This window comes from Loxodonta africana, chromosome 15 (genome assembly GCF_030014295.1).
Source record: "Loxodonta africana isolate mLoxAfr1 chromosome 15, mLoxAfr1.hap2, whole genome shotgun sequence".
Classification (NCBI taxonomy): domain Eukaryota; kingdom Metazoa; phylum Chordata; class Mammalia; order Proboscidea; family Elephantidae; genus Loxodonta; species Loxodonta africana.
Window position 1 is genome coordinate 22,720,170 of NC_087356.1, and position 20,316 is coordinate 22,740,485.

At 42.7% G+C, this 20,316-nt stretch overlaps 1 protein-coding gene across 2 annotated transcripts in view; it reads right to left on the reverse strand.

The window, feature by feature from the left end:
* The window catches only part of PPP3R1 (protein phosphatase 3 regulatory subunit B, alpha), a 74,053-nt gene extending 55,436 nt beyond the window's left edge, over positions 1 to 18,617 (reverse strand). The window contains exon 1 of one of the 2 annotated variants that reach the window (XR_010317929.1): positions 1,242 to 18,069. Coding sequence is in view for 1 of the 2 variants with exons in the window: in XM_023552712.2 (XP_023408480.1) it covers positions 18,502 to 18,504 (3 nt within the window). In the remaining variant the exon portion in view is untranslated. Of the gene's footprint in view, positions 1 to 1,241; positions 18,070 to 18,501 lie in introns of those variants that run through there. The other variant, XM_023552712.2, reaches the window with a different exon arrangement.
* Between the last annotated feature and the right edge of the window lie 1,699 nt (positions 18,618 to 20,316).

Sequence of the window (20,316 nt, forward strand, 5' to 3'; positions counted from 1 at the left end):
CTCTGAGCACAAAAGTCCTGTAACTTTTAGAAGAGCTGTTTCCTTTGTGGGAGCTTTCCCCTGGTGCCTAAGACATTTGTGTAACTGTTTACCCAAGGGGCTTTCAAATACCTGCCTAGCCCTAGGTGATAAATCCAACTTATTTCCCTGGCACTTCTGCTGGCTCCCCAAACCCAGCAGGATGAGTGTCTACTCGCCCACCCACCAACTCATTTACTTAACATGTCTATTCCATGACAAATAATATAATGGTAAGCAGCTTTGCAAGGCTGAATACAGTGCATTCTCCGCTCTGGAGAAGCCCAGTTTGGGGGGGAGGGGGCAGTTCGACATAGTCAAATATGGAATGTACTATCCAGTAACAGTTACTTACAAATAAATGGCCATTAATATCTTGGGGGAGCTGGGAAAATTTTCACAGAATGGCACGGGAATGACGTTTGCCAGGCACAGAGAGGAGAAGGACATTGCAGAAAGGAAAGAAGTACATACAAAGGCACCAACAGGTGGAAGAGGGCTGGGCATTTGAGAAACATGCAGTCAGATCCAGTTTTAACATAGGAACAACTAGAAAGAAAGGTCAGGAGTACCATGCAAAAGAGTTTGAATTTTTAATTCTAGAAGACAAAACAAGTACTTTTTTTTTTTTAATTGTACTTTAGATGAAGGTTTACAGAAGAAATTAGTACATATACTGTTTTGTGATATTGGTTACCAACCCTACGACACGTCAACACTCCCCTTCTCGACCTCGGTTTCCCTATTACCAGCTTTCCTGTCCTCTCCAGCCTTTTTGTCCTTGCCCTGGGCTGGTGTGCCTCTTTAGTCCCATTTTGTTTTATGGGCCTGTCTAATCTTCAGCTGAAGGGTGAACCTCAGGAGTGACCTCACTACTGAGCTAAAAGGGTGTCCAGGGGCCAGATTCTGCAGTCTCTGTCAGACCAGTCAGGTCTTTTTTTTTTTTTTGAATTAGAATCTTGTTCTACATTTTTCTCCAGCTCTGTCTGGACTCTCTACTGTGATCCCTGTCAGGGCAGTTGGTGGTGGTGGCTGGGCACCATCTAGTTGTGCTGGACTCAGTCTGGTGGAGGCTGTGGTAGTTGCGGTTCGTAAGTCCTTTGGACTAATCTTTCCCTTGTGTCTTTGGCTGTCTCCTTTCTCCCTTGCTCCCGAAAGGATGAGACCAGTGAAGTATCTTAGATGGCCACTCACAAGCTTTTAAGACCCCAGACACTACTCACCAAAGTAGAATGTAGAATATTTTCTTTATGAACTACATTATGCCATTTAAGCTAGATGTTCCCTGAAATGAAGCAAGTACTTCTTAAAATGAAGGCAGTGACATCAGATTTCCTTTTCAGACGAAAAACTCCAGTGGCAATATGAAAAACAGTCTGCAGAAGAAACTAGAGGCAAAAAACAGCAAAGCATTAGGTAGGCTATGATGTAGTCCTCAGGAGAATAAGTAGAACCGCAAGAATGCCAGTCACAATGGGAATGAAGAAGCTCACTAAGAGGCATTTGGGGAATCTAAAGACAGAGGATATGTTTGCTACTGTATGTTTTTTTCCTAAAAATAATTCATGTTCTTACAACTAAAAAAAACAACTACACATTAAAAATAATATGGCTTAACCCAAGAGACAGAAAGGGCCACGTAAACCAGAGACTCCATCGGCCTGAGACCAAAAGAACTAGATGGTGCCCCACTACCACCAATCACTGCCCTGACAGGGAACGCAACAGAGAATCCCTGATGGAGCAGGAAAACAGTGGGATGCAGATCTTAAATTCTCATAAAAAGACCAGGCTTAATCGTCTGACTGAGACTGGAGGGACCCTAATGGTCATGGTCCCTGGACCCTTTGATAGCCGAAGATTGGAACCATTCCGGAAACTAACTCCACAGACAAAGATTGGCCTGGACTATAAGACAGACAATGATGCTGGTGAGGAGTGAACTTTGTGGCTCAAGTAGACACATGAGACTATGTGGGCAACTCCTGTCTAGTAACGACAGGAGCTGGTTCAATGGACGCGGGGGGAGGGGGGGAATACTCAGTGGAGAAGAGGAATGTGCTGTCACATTAAGGGGAGAGCAGCAGGGAGTGCACAGCGGGGTGTGTATGGCTTTTTGTAAGAGAGACCAACTTGATTTGTAAACTTTCACCTAAAGCACAATAAATAAATTTTTTTAAAAATATGACTTAAGAAAAATAGAGTTGGGGAAAGACCACTCAAAACCTATGCAACTTTGTAACCAAAACACTAACAAGAACAAGAAAAATCCTAATAAAAATATTAGCATAGATTAAAGGCATACTAATATACAATAATATAGGACTTTTGATAGTAAAGATGCAAGTAAGAGAAAAAAGTATAAAGAGTAATAGAGGCTGCTAAGGTATATATAAACATGGAAAAAAAACACAAAGACCTGGAGAATTGTTTAATAAGCTCTTCCAACTCAAACGGTCAGAGTCAAAAGTAACAATGTGGGCTAAATGGACAGTATAAAACACTTCATTTTTCTGTAGCTTGCTGCTTTCAGCTGTGTTACTGTATTTTGGGTTCCGCTGCTGCCAGTTAGTTGCACAAAGCGTTAATATAATGAGAAAGTTATAAATAAATTTCCCTGTTCACAGACAGCACACAGCCAATCTGTGTTACAGATATAAGCATTATGCAGGCTGCAACTGATGACATCTTAAGACTCAGGCGGCAGTGACGGAGAGAAAAGGTATGACTATTCCAGGTTTTCGTTAGGAGTGAATGCGTAAATGCTTTTTCACTAGGAAAACAGGAAATAATAAAGTTTGAACAGGGATAATATAATGAACAGAGTTTCAGTCACGCTGAGTTTCAGATGTCTTAGAGACATTCTTATTTAGATACATACCCAGTAACCAGTTTTATCTATGGACTGGAACAGAGGAGAATGAGGTGGGCTAATAATACGAATCATCAGACCATAATGGGCAGGGAGTTTATGGTAATGAGGGAGGAACAACTCAGAAATGGAAGGTGAAAATGGTTGCACAACTGGAAGAATGTAATTAGTAAGTAAATTGTATATGTAGAAACTGCTGAATTGGTGTATGTTTTGCTGTGCATCGTCTCAACAACAGACTAAATAAAATTTAGAAAAAAACATGAATCACCAGTACATAGGAGAAAGATGAAACCTTGGGAACAAACAAGAAATGCATTCACTCAGTTCTTACAATGTGTAGGGTCCTGTGCTGGCAGCAGGGGTATATAATAGGAAAAACAAGACAGACATGATTCCCATTCTCACAGAGCCCACATTAAATCATGAGGAGACAAAAAAAAAAAAAAATTAATCACGTGCGACAAAGGCAATATAATTACCCATGTGCAAAAAAGGCAATATAAAAGGTACTACCAGACAGTGTAACTTAGGATCACAACCTGACTTGGTGTGGGAGGCTCAGTAACCTCCTTGAGGTACTTCTGAGGCATTCCAAACAGCATATGCAAAGGTTCCCACAGTCGAATAAACAGATGGCAGAATAAACATAGCATATAATACTGAATAAAACCAAACAAGTGGCTGGAGTATAGAAAGCAATTCGAAAGGAGGTGGAATAAACTGGAAAAGCAAAGGTAAAACCTACAGAGTCTGTGTGTTTTGTTATTTTAGTCTTTATAATAGATGGGATTTTAAATGGGAAGTTGATACAATCATATTTAAGAGGGCCCTGGACCAAACCCAATTGAAAGGCTAGCAACTAGTTGAAAATGTTACAAAGTCAAAAGAAGAGAGAATTTCAAGGGTTGCCAACAAGATCTGATGTTACAAAGAAGAATGAAGAACAAAGTGTCATTTAATAAGTGTCTAATGGATTCCCAACACTTGACACACTATATTGTACTACCATCTTATGAAGTGTTGTTATTCCCATTTTACATATGTACTAAAGTCTAGAGAGCTTACAGTATTTTGGAACCTAAATTTATATTCAGCTCTTCCCAACTCCAAATTTCATGATAGCAATTAGAAGTTACTGTCAATATAATGAGTTTCAGTGAAATGGAGATGTGTAACTTGTTGTTGTTGGTAGGTGCCATCAAGTCAGTTTTCACTCATAGTGACCCTATGTACAAAAGAACAAAACAGTGCCCAGTCCTGCACCATTCTCACAATCATTGATACGCTTCAGCCCAGTGTTGCAGCCGCTGTATCAATCCATCTCATAGAGGGTCTTCCTCTTTTTCCGCTGACCCTCTACTTTACCAAGCATGATGCCCTTTTCGAGAAACTGATCCTTCCTGATAACATGTACAAAGTATGTGAGACAAAGTCTCACCACCCTCGCTTCCAAGGAGCACTCTCTGGCTGTACAGCTTCCAAGAGAGACTTGTTTGTTCTTCTGGCAGTCCATGGTATATTTCACATTCTTCGCCAACACCATAAAGCAAAGGAATCAATTCTTCTTCAGTCTTCCTTATTCACTGCCCAGCTTTCACATGCATATGAAGTGAATGAAAACACCATGACTTGGGTCAGGTGCACCTTAGTCCTCAAAGTGACATCTTTGCTTTTTAACACTTTAAAGAGATCTTTTGCAGCAGGTTTGCCCAGTGCAATGTGTCCTTTGATTTCTTGACTGCTGCTTCCATGGACATTGATCGTGGATCCAAGTAAAATGAAGTCCTTGATAACATCTTTTCTGTTTATCATATTACTTATTATTATTTTTGTTTTATGTTGAGGTGCAATCCATACTGAAGGCTCTAGTCTTTGATCTTCATCAGTAAGTGTTTCAAGTGCTCTTAGGCCAGCGCTAACAGAAAATTTACAGTGATGGAAATGTTCGATATCTAGACTGTCCAACAAAGTAACAACCAGCCATATACGGCTATTAAGCACTTGAACCGTAGCTAGAGCAAATGAGGAACTAAGTTTACCATTCCATTTAATTTTAATTAAAACTGACATAGCCTTGCAAAGCTAATGGCTATTGAATTTAAACATCACAGAACTAGATGGTAGTGGATTAAAAAATAACAACAAAATGAGCAAATAGAGATAAGAGTCAAGAGGCATGATGATAAAGGAAGGGACAGTGGCAGTCAGATAGGAAGGCAGAGCTGAAGTATACCTACCTGTATGTTCAAAAATTCATTCTTTAATTGATAAATATTATTATGAGTTAAATTCATGAAATTCTATGTAAGAAAAATAGTCGCACCATGTTGTTGTTGTTAGGTGCCGTCGAGTCGGTTCCGACTCCTAGCGACCCCATGCGCAACAGAACAAAACACTGCCCGGTCCAGAGCCATCCTTACAATCACTGTCATGCTCGACCTCACCATTGCAGCCACTGTATCAATCCACCTCATTGAGGGTCTTCCTCTTTTCCGCTGACCCTGTACTCTGCCAAGCATGGTGTCCTTCCCCAGGGACTGATCCCTCTTGACGACATGTCCAAAGTATGTAAGACGCAGTCTCGCCATCCTCACTCTAAGGAGCATTCTGGCTGTACTTCTTCTAAGACAGATTTGTTCGTTCTTATGGGAGTCCATGGTATATTCGACATTCTTCGCCAATGCCACAATTCAAAGGTGTCAATTCTTCTTCGGTCTTCCTTGTTCACTGTCCAGTTTTCAAATGCATTATGATGCAATTGAAAATACCACGGCTTGGGTCAGGAGCACTTTAGTCTTCAAGGTGACATCTTTGCTCTTCAACACTTTAAAGAGGTCCTTTGCAGCAGATTTGCCCAATGCGATGCGTCTTTTGTTTTCTCGACTGCCGCTTCCGAGACTGTTGATTGTGGATCCAAGTAAAATGAAATCCTTGACAACTTCAATCTTTTCTCCATTTATCATGATGCTGCTCATTGGTCCAGTTGTGAGGATTTCTGTTTTCTTTATGTTGAGGTGCAATCCATACTGAAGGCTGTGGTCTTTGATCTTCATTAGTAAGTGCTTCAAGTCTTCACTTTCAGCAAGCAAGGTTGTGTTATCTGTATAATGCGGGTTGTTAATGAGTCTTCCTCCAATCCTGATGCCCTGTTCTTCTTCATGCAGTCTAGCTTCTCGGATTATTTGCTCAGCATACAGATTGAATAGGTATGGTGAAAGAATACAACCCTGATGCACACCTTTCCTGACTTTAAACCAATCAGTAGCCCCTTGTTCTGTCTGAACAACTGCCTCTTGATCTACGTAAAGGTCCCTCATGAGCACAATTAAGTGTTCTGGAATTCCCATTCTTCGCAACATTATCCATAATTTGTTATGATCCACACAGTCGAATGCCTTTGTAGAGTTAACAAAACAGAGGTGAACATCCTTCTGGTATTCTCTGCTTTCAGCCAGGATCCATCTGACACCAGCAATGATAACCCAGGTTCCACGTCCTCTTCTGAAACTGGCCTGAATTTCTGGCAGTTCCCTGTCCATATACTGCTGCAGCCGTTTTTGAATGATCTTCAGCAGAATTTTGCTTGCGTGTGATACTAATGATATTATTCTATAATTTCCACATTCGGCTGGATCACCTTTCTTGGGAATAGGCATAAATACGGATCTCTTTCAGTCGGATGGCCAGGAAGCTGTCTTCTATATTTCTTGGCATAGACGAGTGAGCACCTCCAGGGCTGCTTGTTGAAACATCTCAATTGATATTCCATCAATTCCTGGAGCCTTGTTTTTGGCCAATGCCTTCAGAGCTGCTTGGACTTCTTCCTTCAGTACCATCGGTTCCTGATCATATGTCCCCACGTGTCTGGCAATTTGTCGTACTGTGGGGGCTTGCGTGTTGCTGTGATGCTGGAAGCTATGCCACCGGTATTTAGATACCAGCAGGGTCACCCATGGAGGACAGGTTTCAGCTGAGCTTCCAGACTAAGACAAACTAGGAAGGACCCAGCAGTCTACTTCTGAAAAGCATTAGCCAGTGAAAACCTCGTGAATAGCAGCAGAACACTGTCTGATACAGTGCTGGAAGATGAGCCCCCCAGGTTGGAAGGCACTCAAAAGATGACTGGGGAAGAGCTGCCTCCTCAAAGTAGGGTCGACCTTAACGACGTGGATGGAGTAGAGCTTTCGGGACCTTCATTTGCTGATGTGGCGTGACTCAAAATGAGAAGAAACAGCTGCAAACATCCATTAATAATCGGAACCTGGAATGTACGAAGTATGAATCTAGGAAAACTGGAAATCATCAAAAATGAAATGGAACGCATAAACATCGACATCCTAGGCATTAGTGAGCTGAAATGGACTGGTATTGGCCATTTTGAATCAGACAATCATATGGTCTACTATGCCGGGAATGACAACTTGAAGAGGAATGGTGTTACACTCATCGCCAAAAAGAACGTTTGAAGATCTATCCTGAAGTACAGCGCTGTCACTGATAGGATAATATCCATACGCCTACAAGGATGACCAGTTAATACAACTATTATTCAAATTTTCACACCAACCACTAGGGCCAAAGATGAAGTTGCACCATAAGCTTACAAATCACAGATTTCCTTTATCCATTATCACTTACTTTTCCTGACAAACTTCAATTTCTGTTAAACATTCCTTATAAGCAAATAATATCAGAGAATGCTAACATGTTGTATACCTATAATGGGAGCCTGCTTGGTGTCACACTCATGAGGAAATTAAAGAAAACTATCCCCGAAACTAAAGAGATTAAGGATAAATACATAAGTAAAAGTGCTAATAGAGAGAACTCTAACAAGGCCGAGGGTAAAGGCTTGATCCTTTTTTGTAGGTTACTATTTTTTTTTTTATGCTTTGCTCACTTGTACTAGGTTTTAAAATGCATCCCTAGGTCTAACACACAAATAAAAGCGAATACTCGGAACTATTTACAAAAGAGAACCTAGTCAGAGCATGGATGAATTTAATAATGCCACCACAAAGACAAGTCAAAGTGACATCTCATTTACAGAACAATTTTTTGGATATTGACATGACTATCATATGTACCCCTCTTTTTGATACTCATAAAAAAGGGCTAGTTTTAAAAAAAAGAAACAACTCTGAAGAAGAAATCTATGACTTGTTGAATTATCAGTGCTAAATTTTATGAGCTCCTACAAAAATCATGTTTTAAACATTTTCATAGTACAAGAGCGCAAAAACCAAAGACCAACCTGGAAACATATTAGTCATATTTCATTTATCAAGCTTTTATTCCTGTGCCAGACCTGTACATTACCTATAATTATATGGTCAACTCATAAACATAAAGAGGAAATGGGAGTCCAAAAAGAAAATTCAGAAAAAGAGAGGGCCGACGAGAGCTGCTAGAGAAAAGGTTTATTTGGAACAAAGAATAGAAATGGTGAAGAAAGCTTAATCTCGTAGCCTTGAAATAAAATAAGATACTTTATCCACTAAACTTCAGAAGTCATTTCCTTTTGTTAATTCAAGAATTTGCTATTTGTGTAGTTAATGCTAAATAAGGTGCTAAGTGGAAAAAAATAAGTATAAAACATCTAATAAAACTTTATTTTTTTCCTGAGTAATTTCATAATACTGTAATTGTTCAAACCCCTGTTGATGAACCTCAATCATTATGAAATTGCTACCTGATTAGAAAAATTATGTTGAATTGTTTTGACTCATATTTTATATGTAAATTAATTAAAAATGATGGAATAAAACTAAGAAAACTGGAGCAGGGTACCATTAAAATCTCTAAGTCTGACCTTTGTAATTTTTAAATAAAAATCTGAAACATTTTTATTAAATTGTAAATATTTTTAGGAGCCCTGATGCTGCAGTGGTTAAGCACTGTTAGCCAAAAGGTCAGCAGTTCAAACCCACCAGCCACTACAAGTGACAAAAATGTGGCAGTCGCTTCCGTAAAGATTTAAAGCCTTGGAAACTCTATGGGGCAGTTCTACTTGGTCCTATAGGGTTTCTATGAGTCAGAGCTGACTCAACGGCAGCAGATTTGGTTTTTGGTTTGGGTAAGTATTTTTAATAAAGACTGTAATTTTTTTAATTGTAAAAAATTTAATAAATCCATATGCTGGAAGAGATGTGCACACGTGTGCACACGTACCTGCGTGCGCACACACATACACAAAATCCCCTTGGGAGAATATACAAGAAAATGAAGGCGTAGGGGGTGGGGGGTAGAGAGAGGGAAGGCTTACTTTCAGTTTTATACCTTTCGGTACAGTGTGAATTTTTAAGCAAATATATTAATGCAGTGTCTTCACAGCTTTTTAAAAACTTTTAAGAATTTTAGCTGAGTTTTTTTTTTTATCAACTTACAACTAGATGTTCCCCCTACATAAAACCTGAACTTGGAAAACAGCTCTTTTTAGCCCTTATGTAACTTGATCAGAAGCACAAAAATCTGAGTTACTAAAGACTGGTAAGGTATCAAGCTCTTTTCTTCTTAGAACTTCCGTTTCCTAGATTCCTTTCCTAGGTCACTGACCCACTGTTGCCCTCTCTTGGATCCTACCTACTATCTAGTAATAGTAATAATTACTTGTTGTTGTTGTTGCTAGGTGCCATCAAGTCGATTCCAACTCACAGCGACCCTATGTCCCGTGCCACCCTCACAATCGTTGCTATGTTTGGACCATTGTTGCAGTCACTGTGTCAATCTCTTTGAGGTTCTCCTCTGTTTCACAGGCCTTCTACTTTACCAAGCATGATGTTCTTCTCCAGGGACTGATTCCTCCTGATAACATGTTCAAACTTTGTAATTACTTAATACCCTGTTTGTTAACTGCCTATCAAATCCCTCAAAGTCAATAATTCACTCCTTTTCCATATTCCTCATCCTTCATTCAACCCCATTTACTTCAACCTCAATCTCAAGCTCGGCAGATGATCTTGTCTCCAACTATACCAAAATGATTCAGGCCATCTAGTATGAACTCCAAGGAGTGCTGGTGGTGCAGTGGTTAAGCACTCAGCTGCCAACTGAAAGATTGGTGATTCAAACCCACCAGCAGCTCTGCAGGAGGAAGAGGTAGCAGTCTGCTTCTGTAAAGATTTACAGCCTTGGAAACCTTGTGGGGCAGTTCTACTGTCCTATAGGGTCACTATGAGTCGGAATCAACTCTACAGGAACAGGTTTGGTTTGGTGGTATGAACGCCACTACTAAACCATGTCTGGCTCCATGGCCTGCTCACCTACATCTGCCTTTTTTTTTTTGATGTCCCTCCTTTCCTTTTAATCCTTCTTCTTTCTACCTCTTCTAGGGCTCATCACATTAAGCATGCACCTTCTTAAAGTTCCCTCTCCTAGCTTCTCTTTTTTAATTCTGAAGGATATCCACACCTTTCCCTACCCTAAAAAGAACTTACCCCAACTGTAAACCGCTGGAGCTAACTATTCTTTGTCCTTTCTTCCACAGATTTCTCTAATAAGGAATTGATATTCGTTGTCTCTACTGCTGCATCAACACCTACTCTTTTATTCTACTTGTTCATTCACATATTCCTTCTTCAAACCCTCCTTAGCATCTGATTATATACCAGGTATTTGGGACATAACAATAACCAAGAAAAATAATTTACATTTCTTTTGCAATCTTATTTTCATCACTTGAGTCTTCACTGAAGTTACTCTTAAAGGTCATCAATATTCTTCTAATGACCAATTCCATTAGTGTCTATCTTCTTAAACCTCATCCTTATAACCCTTTCTTCAGCTATCAACTTGACTCAAAAATTCTAACTCTAGCTTCTTTTCCAAGTATATTCCCAAATTTATTCGTTAAACAGTTATAATGGAATGTCTCAAGTTCATCAAATTCACTGTCTAAAACCAAACTCACTTTCTTCCGCCACTTCTTTTAACCAGCAAATTTAGTCCTACTTTCCTACTTTCGTTAATAATGTAGTTATGTTTCTATTCGATCACCAGGTTCAGTTATCCTTTATGCTTCCATTTTGTCATAAGTCAGCTTCTCTTTTCAACTTCTTAAAAATGTCTCCATTTCCATTCACTTTCAAATCCTTATAACCTATAATACAACAAAAGCAGTATTCTCCTACCCACAATTTCCACTCCTTCCAAATCACCCAGTACATTATCCCCAGATCAATCAGTGGTTGGGGAGGCCACTGGCGGTTCAGTGGCAGAATTCTCGCCTTCCACGCAGGAGACCAGGGTTTGATTCTCGACCAGTGAACCCCATGTGCAGCCACCACCCACCTACCAACGCTGGCCTGCATGCTGCTATGCTGCTGAACGGGTTTTAACAGCACTTTCAGACTAACACGGGCTAGAAGGAAGCTCTGACGATCTAATTCTGAAAATCAGCTAATGAAAACCCTATGTATGGATCACAAGATGAATGGATGGTGCAGTTCCAGACAATGTTGCTTTCTCTGTACATGGGACTATCATCAGTGGGAAGGCAGACTCAACAGAACAACTATCATTGTTCCCCCAAAGGAAACAATGATAGCTGTTCTGTTGAGTCAGCGCCGTTTACAACCTCATACGTGACTTTCTTTCCTGCCTGAACTCTTACACGACCTCTTTCCAAGTTAACAGGTTAAAAAATAAATAAATAATCTCTCCTCTTTTCTAAGTAGAGTCATATTCCCTCATATATCCTTGGGAATGTTAAACTATTAATAATCCGATTTTCTTCCCCTTTGAATCTTCAACCTTTCCCTCTTTCCTAGCTTGCTCATTTGGACCCAAAATAAATTCTTCCTCAAACCTAAATTCTCTTCTAGCTTTCATCCTCTCTCTACTTTTATCCAAAGCTTTTAACAGCAGTCTGTGCTCAATGCCTGGCCAACGTCTACAATGTCTGAGCAACCCACTGCATCCTGGGTTTCTTCACCACCATTACAACAAACTGCTACTGCCGAAGTAGCTAGAACTCTCCTGATCCCTCTGCAATATCCAGACACTGCTGACTCCTTCCTCCTTCTTAAAATTCTCTTAAACCTGAGATCACTCTGTTAATTTTCCAACTATCTCTGATTATTCACTCTTTAACAACCTTTACAGCCTTCTCATCCTCTGTCTCTTATATGCAGTGTTCTCTGGGCTTCTGTACTAAGCCCTCTTCTCATGTTATCTCTGTAAGATTCCACTCAGTTTTATGGTTTAAACTACTACCTAATACAGTGAAATAAGTAACACTCAAATCTTTAGCCCAAGCTCAGATCTCTCTTCTGAACTCCAAATAGAATCAATTACCTGTTGGCCATATTCCCTTAGATGTCCCATGACTCCTTTAAATTCTGCATGCCCAAAACAGACATCATCACCACTCCCCCAAATCTGCTTTTCCTATATCTCTTAGGGTAAAAACGTGTATTTCTAACAACCCAGACGATGCTAATACTGCTAATTCAAGACCCACATTTTGAGAATCACTGCTCAAATATATGTTGCCTTTTCCTACCTTCAGCCTATCAAGCTCTTCTGCTATCTCCTAAGCCATGATATCTATGCAGCAAGCATTGTTAGTGTTTCACAGCTGTCCTTCCAACTGAACTTACAATCTTGCAACATAACCTTCCAAACATTAATTACCAACCGAAAAGAGAAGACTAGAGATGAAATGGTCATCCCAGCTAACTGGAAGTTCCTTGAGAAGAAGGATAGTATTTCCCACGTACTCCTAGAACTGAGCTTTGCCCAAGAAGGTGCTCAATAAATATTTGCTGAATAGACGGCACTATCATCCACCCAGTCAGTCACCTATGCCAGAAACCACGGCACGACTCAATCTCTTTCTTCCTGTAATCAAATAGTCACCAAGTCTTACCTTCTATGTCCTAAATAAATTTCATATCCAGTCCTCCCTCCTTCCTCTTCATTTTCACTGTTACTGCATTCTTTCAGGTCCTTATTTCTCACATGAATTACCATAACTATTTCTAAATGCATCCCCACGTCTAGATGCACCCATTATATTTTATTATGTACAATGCTATCAGGCTGATCTTTCTAAAATGGTAAATGAGACAATGCCATTCTCCTCCTTAAAAGCAAGAGTTTCCCATGGACTTTAGGGAGAAAAATTAACTTCTTCATACGATCTGCAAGCCCCTCTACAATCTAGCTGCGATCTGATCACTCTCCCCCTTTCCAGCCTATCCTCCTACCCTCCAGCCATGCTGAACTACTTTAGTTCCTTCAATGGCTTGTATACTCTCATGCCTCTGTGGTTTTGAACATAAGGCTATCTGGAGCACTCCTCCACACTGGCTAATACTCATCCCCCTGGGACACAGAAAAAGCATCATTCCAACCAGGAAGTTTTCTTTCAGTGACATTCTTTTCCCCCAACTCTGTTGTTGTTAGATGCTGTCCACGACAACAGAACGAAACACTGCCCAGTCCTGTGCCATCCTCACAGTCATTGCTATGTTTGAGCCCACTGCTGCTGCCACTGTGTCAACCCATCTCGTTGAGGGTGTTCCTCTTTTTCACTGACTCTCTGCTTTACCAAGCATGATGTCCTTCTCCAGGGACTAGGCTCCCTGATTAACACATTCGAAGCATAACATGCCCAGGCATAGTTTAGATTAAGTTTTTCTCCTGCCATGTGCTCTTTAAATACTGTGTTTAGCTTGATAATAGTATGTATCACACTGCATTATAATTGTTTTTTATCTCACTTAAGTTCCTTGGAGATAATAATCATGTCTTATGTATAGTTTAAAAAAAAAAAAAAACCATTGCCGTCCAGTCAATTACAACTCACAGGGCCCCTATAGACAGAGTAGAGCTGCCCCACAGAGTATATAAGGAACGGCTGGTGGATTCAAGCTGCCAACCTGTTTAGTTAGCAGCCTTAGTATGCCGTAGATCTCAAAAACTGTGCCACTAGGGCGCCACGTATAGTTAGTACTAAGTAAATTAACAGATACTCAACTGAAAGTTATTAAATACATTTCTTGCTATTCTCTAAACAGTGGCTCTCAAACTTTGTTACTTGCCATCCAGTCAATTCCAACTTACGGTGACCCCATGTATGCAGAGTAGATTTTCAAGGCTGTGACCTTTCCAAAGCAGATCACCAGGCATGTCTTCCGAGGTGCATCTGGGTGGGTTCAAACCACCAATCTTTCAACTACCAGTAATCATTTAACCGGCTGTGCCACAACCCAGGGACGCCTCTCAAACTTTTATATCAGAATCACCTGGAAGACCTAAAAAACTCAGATTGCTTGGTCCCATCACCAGAGTTTGGGATTCAGTTGGTCCAGGGTGAAGGTATAAGTTCTTGGAAGATGCTGATGGTGCTGGTCAAGGAACCACTTTGAGAATCTGTGCTCCAAATATACAGTGCCTCTTGCTACCTCCAGGCTTATAAGGTTTCTTCTCCCAGAGGCCTCTTGTACATTCCCCCAACTCTGCCTACGATCCCTGGTGGTGCGGTGGTTACACACTCAGCTGCTAACCAAAAGGTCAGCGGTTCGAACCCAACAGTTGCTGCATGGGAGAAAGATGCGGCAGTCTGCCTCCTAAAGATTCCAGCCTTGAAAAGCCTATGGGGCAGTTCTACTCTGTCGTATATGTGCTGGAAATTGACTCAACAGCACACAACAACTCTGCCTACTGCAATCTTATCTTTGTAGACCTAGCTCGATTGCCACCTCCTTCATAAACCTTTCTATAATCCCAGATGAAACTGACTTTGCTCTTTCCTCAATTTCAGTCACACTTTGTACATAGTATTCATATGATACTCATACTCATTACATGCTAACTTATTTCAGTTATAGGCATTTTGCCTTATTTCCCTTACTTAAATGAAGGTAGGGAACCTGCCTGAATCATTTTGCCTCCTACAACAGGGAACACAATAACCAGGGAACAGCAGACGAAGTCTGTATGTATTTGTACATATGAATAAATCCCTGTTGATGCCCTCCGATTTCTCGGTCTTACCTGCTTCATCCTTCTGGCCTGAGCTGACTCCTTACACTGCCTCATACTTCTGCCTGTGATCCTCCCCAATCTGTCTGCCCCTCTTTGCTGGCTGCTCCTTCTCAGCTTCTTTACCTTACCTTCACTCACTCACTCTGAGCCTTTTAAATTTTCTCATCCACTATGGGACATAACGGGAGACAAAATTTTCTCTTCATGGCTGCTATAAATTTTAATTCTGCTGGTCATAACACAGGTTACTTGCTTTTTTTTTTTAAAGGAGACTTTCTTTTTTAAAAAATCTGAACTAGAATCTTATGAACAACTCTAAGTGCAGTGATTTCAGAAAGCAGTAAATTTAAGTTCTATTTATTAATCATGACAAAGACAGTTTTAATAAAAAGTTTAAAAGCACCAAGATCCTTCATAAGACTTAAGGTTATCTTAAGAAACAAAGTTTAAAACAGAGAACCATCATCTTTATGTAAACAACCACAGCAAAATCCGTATTAATCTATTGCAAGAAAAACAAATACAAAAACCTGACCATGTTCCTGAATTCCAAGCACAGACTAAAAACTATTTGATACTGAAAATTTAACTAAGTTTCTAAAAATGCCCCAGCAAAATTTACTCCTTCAAAAAGTGCTCAGACTATGTTTTCAAGGACACAGACCTAAATATTCTTATACTTGATTAATTTATTCTTTTTCTATTCTTCTGCAAGACAGTAACGCTAAAATTATCTAAAATCACATATGACTACCTAAGGAAAAAATCATGAGAACGAAGGCATCTATTTACTTATTTTATCATGTACAACTGACCAGTAGTGGTTCAGAAAAAAATCCCTGGGTGCTCAGTACTCACAGAATTTGTGTGTGTGTGTGTGTGTGTGTGTGTGTGCGCGCGCATATGTGTGTACACACATGCATATAATCTTCATCCTACCAGTACATCCAACAATTTAAAAAATCAAATGAGAGCAGGAGAAGGAAAAATTTAACTCAAGAAAAAAAAAAAGTAACATAACTTTTAAGGCAGCAACTAAAATTAATATCTGTTAGTAAAGGTCTAGGGTCACTATAAGTCAGAATGGATTCGAAGGCAATGGATGTGGTTTAGTTTGGTAAAAGTACCTGACAGATTCAATTCAATTTTATAAGCTTTTTGGCTGATACTGTAAAATCTCATCCCAAAATATATGCTCATGATAATAGGAGTAATAACAGATTTTCAAAAGGAGGTAAAACTTTTCATAATTGCATGTTCACCTAACTAGAAAAATGAACCAGGCCATGCCAAGTCCCAATTTACTTGAGTTCATCAATATCCCATATTGGCTTAAGAGGGCCAATACTGTCACTGGCAGAGTTGACCTGTAAGTATGGGCTTGATACTTTCAAACCAGTGCTATATTCAGCAGATCAAAATAACCCTGAAGTTGCGGAGCCACGCTGTCAATGCGAATTATGCAGGTTCTGAAATGCTATTGAGAAAATGGAAATGGAAGAGAGAAGAGCCAAGGGTGAATCAGAAAGTAAATACTGAAAAGGAAACCAGTAAGAAGAGGAAAATAATGGCCTGGAAAAAACAAACAAAAAAAAAAACAATGTTATATTGTAAACCTTCAAAGATTTTAAAAAATTAGGCAACACTGAGTACCAGGAATACAAAATTTTTAAGAGCTAGAAGACTCCCTACATTCAATCTGTTGCTCAAAAAAAAGGGGAGGTGGGGAATGCACCACAGGAAAAAAAGGATTTGGAAACTAGACGCTCCGCTATGTAACACAGAAACAAAAGATTAGATCATTGTTGCTCAAAACGTAGCATCTATAGATTCAGGTAAAAACAAAGCATTTGCTGTTAATAGACAAAGACCTTCAAGATCCTGACCTTCAAGTCAAATAGTGTATATGGAAATTTTACTGAAGCACTGAACTGCAATTCCTAACTCCAAAAGGCTATGCCAACAAAAAGACTAAATGGCTATGATTTTTCTAAATTGTTTTCTGTAACAGTCTGGAAAAGCCTAAGTTTTGTGACTTCAGGGCCTCGAGTTGTCTGAGTTGCCTCCCAGGTTAGCAGGGAAAAACTTCCTCTACCTATCAAAATCACTAATCATTTACTAACTCTGAACCTAATTTGTATTTTAAATACAGCCGTTAAACACGCTTAATCATTTGCTCTGTATTTTAAATAATGGCTGACTTACTTGAACAAGCTATCATCATTTTCTTCCCTCACAATCATCACCAAATTGTTGAGTTAGAATCCACATAATTTCTGTCTTCACCCACCACTCTATTTTGAAATATTTCAATTTTACATATAATGTGGAATATAACGCAATCAAACGGTGCAAGAAATCACCCAACGCCAGTCTAAAAAAATCGCCTGACAACTGTTCAGACTCTTAGAAAAAGCGGTAACAACTGAATCACACGTCCCAATATCTGATACACACGGAAGAGCACTGCGAACCTTTCTACTGTGTATGCAATTCTTGATTACAAAGAGGAAACCAGACCGGCAGCCCGGAGCAAGAGAACCGGTAAGGTAACAGGCTAGAAGGGCGTTGATTTCTTGGCTGCAGCGACAGAGGCGGGAGACACACCCCTAGCGTCGGTCTCAAACACTACAGCAGCGAATTCTACCTAGGGATTAATGTGAGAGTAAGGAAAAACAAATTTAAATCGCCATGATTCAAAAACCACCACCAGCCAGCCACCCCGAGATCAAGATTTACGAAGGTTAACAAAGAAAATGGAAAATCCTAGGAAGTAAGGAACTGTTAACACTATTCCCATTTATCCGAAACCAAGTTGCCCTGTGTTTTCACGACTATACACCTGGAACCATTCCGGCTGGCCAGTGCAGAGAAAAACAGCAGCAGAGAAACCCCGTAAGGCTGCAAACAGCAGCCAAAGAAATACTAACGCCAGAGGGGGGACGTGAGCGGCAGGATTCCTGCCAAGACTCCCCGCTCGAAAAGTGTGAGTGGGAGAAACACCAGATCTGCAGAGAGCGAGTCTTATATAAAGCGCCATTTGCCACATATTATAATTTCCATAGGACTGGGAATACCCCCAAGCGTAAGGAGGAGTGTGGGGTGGAAGCGGGGCTCCAGGGGGAGGAGGTGCTGGCGAGCAAAGCCGCGGGGGACGCGGGGCTCGCGGAGCGCCAGGCTGTGGGGGGAGGGGTCGGAGCACGGGCGGAATCCCGGCGGCCGCAGGGGGCGGCGGCGGAGGGGCGCCCCGCAGAGGCCCGGGGGACTGGGGACGCCTCCGGGGGCGAGGCGCGGCGGCCGCGGGGACAGAGGTGGCGGGCGCCCGACAGCGGCCCCGGGGCGGACGAGAGGCCCCGCGGCCGCAGCGCCGGAAGGGCCGCCGTCCTGTCAAGCAGCGGGCCCGCCACCCTCGCCGGCCGCCAACGCACCAAGGCTGCTGCGGGCTCGCTGGGACCGGCTGGGGCATGGGCCCGACCCGGATCTCTCGAATTTTCCAGGGGTGGAAGCCGACTCGGGTGTCGGGGCTCGCCCCCGCACCCTGCGCGGTAAGCGGCCGGCGGGCAGGCGGGCGGCCGGACGGGCGAGGGCCGGTGCACTGGGGAAGCCGAAGGTCTCACCATTTTGCTCGGCGGGTCGGCGGCTCGCTCGGCGCAGGAGTGTGTCGGCGCTCAGACGGGCTCCCGCAGGAAGCGGCGGCAGCGGCGGCCCAGCTGCGCCTGGCTCGGGCGGCTGCGGTCCTCGGGACGCCCGCGGGGGAGGGGGTGCAGGGCGGGGGAGGGCAGGCGGCGCCGCGGGGCCCGCGCCGGCCGGGTGACTGGGCGCGCGAGGGAGCGGACGGGGGGAGAGAAGAAAATAAGGTCGAGATTCAGAGCGAGGGAGGAGAGATGGAGACCGAAAGGAGGGGGAGAGGGGGAAAGGGGATCAGGCGGCTCCGCGGCTGCAGCCTCGCGCTCGCGCCCGCGCCGGAGTCGTGACGGACTCACTGCAGTGGCTCGCGCTGACCCGCAACCTCAAGGCACGAAAAAGGGGGAGGGCGCGAGAGGGAGGGGAAAGCGGAGCGCGGCGGCGTGCGGGGCGGAGGGCGGGGGCGCGCAAGCCGGGGCGGGGGCGGGGCTTCCGTGAGCGCCGCACATCCGGGAACCCGCGCGCGGAGCTCGGCGCCGGCCTCCGCAGCGCTCTGCGAGACTCTGGTTGGGGAGCGCGGAGCGCGCGGACCACGTTCGCCCCTGACCGGCCGCCGCTTGCGTGCGCGGCGGGGGGGGGGGGGGCAGGGGCGGGGGTGCGGACGTCTCTGACGTCGCGTGGCGTAGCCCTTCCTGTCACGTGGCTCGAGGCGGGCGGGGAGGAAGGTAAGGGAGGGGAGGGAGGGGGAAGGAGGAAATGCAGGGTTCCCCGGGAGGCCGGAAATGCGAGGGGTCCCGAGCGGTGGGGGAAGGGGGGCTATGCGTCCAAGAGTTGGAGCTTCGCGGGGGAGGTGGAACAGGCGTTAAGGTGTCAGAACCACCCGGACACTATATCAAATAAAAAGGAAAAATCCCAGCCCTGGGGCTAAAGGGAATCAGTTTCCTTTTGAGGGAAGGTTATCTTTCTTTTTTTTTTTATCTTTCTATATGTGTACTTACTTGGGCCCACTACGGAACTGCACGGCGCATTTGGACTTACCACCCCAGTGCAAACACCCGCAGGCCCACACTCCTGCTTGAGTTGGCAGTCCGGAGCCTGGATTGGAAAGACAGGGAGGGGAGCCGAAGCTGGCCTCGGCTTGAAGCGTGGGGAGCCCAGCACAGCCGAGCGGAGGGGCTGCTTCTCACTCCCGCAGAGATTTTCCCACTCACCTCTGTATTTTCCTTAAACTTCCAGACTGCCTTTTGACGGAGTGCAGCAGTGTTTGCTTTTGAAAGTTAACCCGAAAACAGATTGCCTGCTTGGCCTTTTAGTAGGCTATGGATGAGTTGTACCCTTTCTGGTGACGAATAGCGTTCCCAGAAAATTCAGAATACAATGGGACACGGAGTCCAGAAAAGCATAAGGATTCAGGTTGTGTTCGAGGGAGGAAAGAAAAGACGAAAGCTGGCAGAAGTGTGCTAAGGATATTGAAGAAAGTATTTTGGAGCTATTTTAATCAGTTATTTCTTATCAAGTTCTTCAAAATATCATGTGTTTGCTGAGTGGTTGCAAACTACTTACAAATCCTCTGACTAGTTTTTTAGTGTTTGTAGAAAGTCTGTTAGTGCTACTTCCATGAGACCTTTATTCTTTTTGTGTGCTAATTTTTCTTCCATACGATAAGCACATCTAATAACCTCTTTAATAGATACTCAGTGAGGTGCCCTAGACCTTTATTTTTTTTTCTTATAGAGTGACTTTGATTCTGTGTCAGAATGAATAAGGAAAAGTAGCTTAGGCTGATTCCAAAGTTATGTTGATACAGT